This window comes from Rasamsonia byssochlamydoides, assembly GCF_041956645.1.
Source record: "Rasamsonia byssochlamydoides strain NRRL 3658 unplaced genomic scaffold VTN77scaffold_51, whole genome shotgun sequence".
In the NCBI taxonomy this organism is placed as follows: domain Eukaryota; kingdom Fungi; phylum Ascomycota; class Eurotiomycetes; order Eurotiales; family Trichocomaceae; genus Rasamsonia; species Rasamsonia byssochlamydoides.
In genome coordinates this window covers 205836-211835 of record NW_027192434.1, presented here as the reverse complement: position 1 = coordinate 211835, position 6000 = coordinate 205836, and the positions used below count along the sequence as shown (strand labels likewise).

The 6000-nt window shown below is 54.3% G+C and overlaps 2 protein-coding genes across 2 annotated transcripts; one reads left to right on the top strand and one right to left on the bottom strand.

The window, feature by feature from the left end:
* Positions 1 to 790: 790 nt before the first annotated feature.
* Positions 791 to 3037, top strand: VTN77DRAFT_6754 (uncharacterized protein; the record flags this gene model as incomplete). The annotated part of the gene is made up of 5 exons (XM_069423067.1): positions 791 to 1198; positions 1300 to 1985; positions 2048 to 2256; positions 2329 to 2901; positions 2973 to 3037. The coding sequence occupies 5 exons, from the start codon at positions 791 to 793 to the stop codon at positions 3035 to 3037; spliced, it is 1941 nt and encodes a 646-aa protein (XP_069276043.1).
* A 518-nt stretch (positions 3038 to 3555) lies between these two features.
* Positions 3556 to 5184, bottom strand: VTN77DRAFT_6753 (uncharacterized protein; the record flags this gene model as incomplete). The annotated part of the gene is made up of 1 exon (XM_069423066.1): positions 3556 to 5184. One exon carries the CDS (start codon positions 5182 to 5184, stop codon positions 3556 to 3558), a length of 1629 nt encoding a protein of 542 aa, XP_069276042.1.
* Positions 5185 to 6000: the final 816 nt, after the last annotated feature.

Here is a 6000-nt window from a genome sequence, read left to right as displayed (position 1 = left end):
GATGGATCATTTTGATCCATGTCACGTGTCCTCCGTATGTCATACCCCTCCTTTATGCCAACTCCGGCTATAACATTTATGTGCTGCAAATAAGAAGCAAAAGCAGAAGCATAAACAATCGACCAATTAGCTATCTCATACAGGAGGTCTTTCAGTTCAGGAAGCTCAGGATCTTATATAAAGTCAAAATCAGGTGCCAGAGGCTATAAGCACTCCGGCTGGGGAGGCGGCTTCTCCACCTCATATGCGCGCCCTGCTGAGGTATAGCGACTGTAATATTGTAGGGCATAAGAGAACTCAATGCCCTCATTGCTCTAATCCTTAATTTTTTGTAATTATTACTGTTTTTGGTTGATAATGAAGCTTCAATTTTTATATAGTTGTCGCAGATGGGGAGGGGTGTTCGGCTCGGTTGGGTGTTCGGGTGGCTTGTGGATTACGTTATTTTGTGCGGCTGAGTCAGCTGTGCACAGACACTCCTCGTACTCAGTCACGTGATTCATGACTCTCCCTTCCAACAAAAACCTTTCCCAAACAGGAAGTCAACCTCGTCACCGCCTACCCGAAGTGCGTTGCGTTCGCTCGTCCATCGGCAACTCGACTCCTCCATCTCAGAGTTCAACGCGATTCAGGCAGCTGACGCTTCATCTCTCTATTCTTCCTTCATGGTCGATCATAGCTATCTTTTGGACTGCTCTGATCTCTAGCTGATTCTCTTCTTTTCTCTTCTTTCTTCTCTGTTCCTCACCACAGGACCGGCTCCGGCTCGGTCCTGGCAGCAGTAGCAGCCATGGCCTCTGCTGCGAACAACTCCTCGACTACTGCCAGCGCCTCCCAAGCCCAAGGGGTCCGACACTCTGTTCGTCAAACTCGTACGAACCCTTCGCGAACCTCCAAGACGGTTGCCCGCTCGTTCAATCTATATGGTCAACCCTCCACCACCGATGCCCCCCAGACGCCCTCCGTCCCGCACGGTTTCTACCCGGCCCTCACCCATTTCACCGATGCCATCACCGCCCTGCCTCGAGAGTTCCGCCGTCACAATTCGCTACTGAAGGAGGTTGATGCGAAAGCGTGGGCGCTCGAGGAGAATCTGCAACAGTTGCTCACGATCGCGGTCGACTCGGAACCGGTTCCCTGTCCGCCCAATCCGGCGCCCATTGTGGACGGGGTGATCAGGGAATATCCGATGTCCCAGGTGAGTAGTTATTTTCATTTTCTTCAGGAGAGATTTCCAGTGGAGGCAGATAGCTTGGCTTTTCAAGTTTGGATTAATTTCTGATTCCTTTGTGGCAATAGGATGCCCCGCGCGAGTCGCAGGAGAGCAAGAATCGCAGGCTGCTCTTCGATCGCATCCGGCGCACGCTGTCCGATTTGATGATGACGGCCGACGAGAAGAACCATGTAATCACCAATGCGAACGACGAGCTCGATCACCAGCTCTTTCGCCTGGACTCTATCTTCCCTTACATCTCGGGGGAGATCAGCGAGGAGGCCCGCCTGGGCAGTCTCACTCACTGGGCCTATACGAACCGAAGCAACGCGAAAACCTCGGGGTCGACAGCGAACGAGCGTCCGCGCCGTGAAGCGGCGTCGAACAACACTGCGCATCTCGTGCAGGCTATACATGAGGCCGAAGCGGCGTCGCGGAGTGAGGCCCGCCGCGAGGCCGTTTTGGCCCGCAAACAGCGCCGCAATCATGCCGAGTCCGACTTTGATGAGACCCGCGCTGGAGGTGCGCGCAAAGGTGCCGTGTCCAAGACGCAAGCGACGACGGATGCTGCCGTGGGAGCTGTCAGCGCCGGGGGGCCGGCGAAGCGGAGGAAGGTCGAGAAACCCCAGCCGGTTCAGGGGGGAGCAGCGATGGAACGGTCATTGAGCGGAGTCAACAGTGCTGGACGGGCCACGTCCAAAGATGCTGCTGGCGCGGATGCGAAGAAGAAAGCTCGTGCTCCTAACGCTCCGTCGACTGCCGGACGCAAGAGGTATGGCTTCCTAATTGCTTATGTTCTGCTTGGTTACTAAACTCTACGATGCGTGTGCGTAGAAACAATACCGTCACTTCGCATGCAGAATCCCCGTCTGCCGTCTCATCCCCGGTGGTTGGCACCTTTAATCCTCCAAGGAATGCTCCCAGCCCTGGACCCAATGCCCCCAGCCGGCCACAGTCATCTAGAGCGCAACAGACCGCCAACCAGGCTAACAGTGCCCGCCAACGACCGCCATCTTCGGCGTCCAACCGCGTGAATAATTCTAGTACGTTTCCCGGACCAGGACCTGCCCTCGTCGTAGTTGGCTCCAGTTCTTCTAACGCGGCCCCTATCGCAGATAAATCCACGGATTCCAAGGCCAATAATACCAAGGAAGGGTCCACCAAGGAAGCGACTCCGCAGGCAGCCTCAGGGGATGGCAATCCTAACGAGACCGAGGGTGCCAATACTGATACTAAGGCCGTTTTGGCGACTGCCAAGGACGACCCTCCGGAGGAAAAGATCGTGGACGATTACCAGGCCATTGAAACAGCGGCTGTTGCTCCTGCAGCAGGATCTTCCACCGCCAAAGGACGGTCATCGAAGAATTTGACTCCCGTTGTTTCTACAGTTGGGGAACCCAATCCACCGCGTTCTCGACCTTCCCGGAATAATAACGATTCGGCGACGGCGAAACGATCGCACAAGAAGAATGGCAGTCTCTCGGCTGCTCAGGCGGCGGCTGCGGCGGCCACTGAGGACGAAGAGTCATCGCGGGAGGGCGATGATGAGGATGATGAGGGCGAGCCGCGGTACTGCTATTGTAATGAGATCAGTTTTGGAGAGATGGTCGCTTGCGACAACGATGCTTGTCCGCGCGAGTGGTTCCATCTGTCGTGTGTGGGGCTGACGAAGCCTCCGGGGAAGAATGGTATGTATACACATCATGCTCAAGCCGATCATATCGTCAAGCAAAGAAACAAAGCTAATTCTCGACTTTAGTGAAATGGTACTGCAACGAGTGCAAAGAAAACATGAAACGAGGCCGAAGCAACGGTGGAAGATAACCTCGCGATTGACTATCGTTCTGATTTATAGCTGTACTCGGATCGCATTTTCTTTTCATGTGCAAAGGGCTCGGGAAATGGGTTGGCGCGAGTTGTTATTGTTTTGTATGCATATTATTATTTATGACCTCTAAGGCGTATCTAAGGTCCTGCATTGGTATCTATAGGTTATTTTTATGAATTGGGCGCTGTATGTATGTACATAGCAATATAGAATTGCTGCTTGATTTGGATTTGGCTGACTGATATTTTCCTGCTTTGGACTGGCGTTTTAGAGGATGGATAGTCGTGTTTCTGAATGATCATGATAGAGAATTCTAATTTTACCTAAATGCTGCCTTGCTTCCTGCTGTCTCTAGATCTGGGTGAAATGAGGTTTGAATTTCTATGAATACGCTTGAACTGCCTATGAGCATTTCACGCTATCCACATATGTGTGTATATATACACGTGTGTGTCCAATATTAATATACAGACATACGTCCTCCGTGAGTAGCTACTAACTAACTGATCGCTGTCTACCACTCACGCAACGTAGCGAACCAGCTCTCAATAAACTTCTCTCGTGCCGCAGATTCAGAGATCGGACCAACCCCCCACGAATCACCCAGCCACATGGTCGTCTTGCTGGCATTGGTGGTCGACGGCCAATAGGTCAGATTGCCTCCGTTCGGATTGCCGCTGCGGATGAAGTTGGCCCAGTACTCGGACATGATGGCCTCGATGGCGTAGTCGTCCGCATCCCAGGTGACGTTCGAGTAGTCCGCGTAGGGGATGTTGTTGAAGACGTACCATAGTTCGGAGCCATGGTAGGCGCCCATGTCGCGGTTCTCGGCCGGCGCGTGCGTCCAGTAGTACGTGTAGACGTTGCTTTTGGCGCCTCCAGCTGCCCAGTCCGCTGCCCACTGCCACGTGCCTACCCGGGCCATGTCGCGGAAGAGCTCGTCGCTGTTGGCGCTGGCTTGCGTGTCGTTGCTGGCCGGGTACGCGGCGAAGAAGGCAGCGGAGAAGTTCCCGAAGAGCTGCGTGTAGTCGGTCTCGTAGGCGGAGAGGGTGCTCGCGCCCCCGTCGGACTCGTCCTTGTTGTTCCCCGTCAGGATGGGCACGTCGGCGTGGTCGTCCAGCCGGAGAGACTCGCCGTAGCCGTGCCGCAGCACGTAGCCATCGATCACCGGACGCCAGAGCGGAGGACCCGAGAAGAGCGTCTCGAAGGGGGTCCCTTCGTAGACCGAGTCGTCCATCAACGAGCCGTAGTCGATCAGGGTCTGGGTCGACACGTTGCGCAGCTCCGCGATCGACGAGACGTTCAGTGTCTTTAGGAATGCGACGCCCTGGGCCTCCGCCGTGTCCTTGGTCCGATAGCTGGTTGCCACGCCGCCGGTGTTGGGATCGTGAGGCCCGCGCGCACCACTCTCGGAGATCACGCCCTGGATCAGATCACGCGAGAGCGGACTCCACATCATGTCGAGGGAGCTCGCGGACCCGGCGGACTGGCCGCCAACCGTGATCTGGTTGGGATTGCCGCCGAAGCTGGCGATATTCTCGTGCACCCACCGCAGGGCGAATTGCTGGTCGAGGAGGCCGTAATTCCCGGAGCTGTTGTGGCCAGATTCCGCTGAGAGGGCCGGATGGGCGAGGAAACCGAATGCGCCTAGACGGTAGTTCGTCGTGACGACGATGATGTCCTTGATAGCCAGGCCGGACCCGTCGTAGGTCTTGACGTCGCCGGAGCCGCCTTCGAAACGGCCGCCGTAGATCCAGAAGTAGACCGGCAGCTTCTTCGACGGCAGATCGCTCGTGTCGTTGTACGTGGGCGTCCAGATGTTCAGGTACAGACAGTCCTCGCTGGTCAGGTTGTTGCCCGTCGAGAAGATGCCGGCGGACGAGTACGGCTGGGCGCACTGAGGGCCAAAGGTCGTCGCGTTCAGGACGTCCGTCCAGGCTGCAGGCGCAGAGGGCGCCTTCCACCGGTTTGCGCCCGTTGGCGGAGCCGCGAATGGGATGCCTTTGTAGACGGTCACGCCCTCGCGATACTCCGACGCGGCGCCCTGGACGGGGCCATAAGTGGTGTTGATGATGGGGTATGTTGCGGCGGCCGTCAGGACGGGGCCAGCAGCAAGGCTGGCAAGAAGGGATAGAAGAAGCATGGAAAATCGAAACGGACGACAGCTGATTGTTTCGTTTTGTTTTGTTTCTCTTTCAGTGAGACAGAAAACGAATGTGTTGAAACAGCAGCTCCAGCAGAAACAGATCACATCTCTGATGATTTATCAGATATATACGGACCAGGGACCACCCTTTCTGAATCATTGACAGAGGATATTAATCCATCCAGGATCCATTTCGACTTCCACGCCATCAGACTTACGCAATCGATGGCTTGGCTGGTCCAGTTTCCTGTGTAGAATCATCAGATAAAAATACTCCGTACCAGGTATGGAGTACAGTACCTGATTATCATTAGCTAACTATACCCAGATCCAGGCTAGTTCCAGTACCGTCTTGATCTAGGGTTGAGGTTGCAGTCCTGTGATAATCTGATAATCGGGAAGATCCCGAACTTTCTTGCCTTCATATCGGGCGCGATTTCCCTTCCTGTGCATCTTGGCCGAGAAAATAAAGGCCGACATTGTCGTATGTCACGAAATGGATCGCTGTTGATGATGAATGCGTGGCCCCGGGTCGGCCACGCAATGGGATCAGGTAGTCAGCGAATGAAATAGCGTCATGATACCAGATGGATATCGGACAGGGTGGTACTTGGCCGTTGTGCCCATTTTTGGTGCCGAAGACTAATTAGATATACTAATCATCCTAGTATAGTCCATGCCAATCCTTCATTGTTAGACTTGGACAAGGTTGAGGTTCTCATGTCGATTCGAGTCCTTTTTGTTTTGTTTGAAGATTAGTCATAGTGAAATGGATATATATTCTTCCTTGAAACAATGCGGATAAATCCTCCG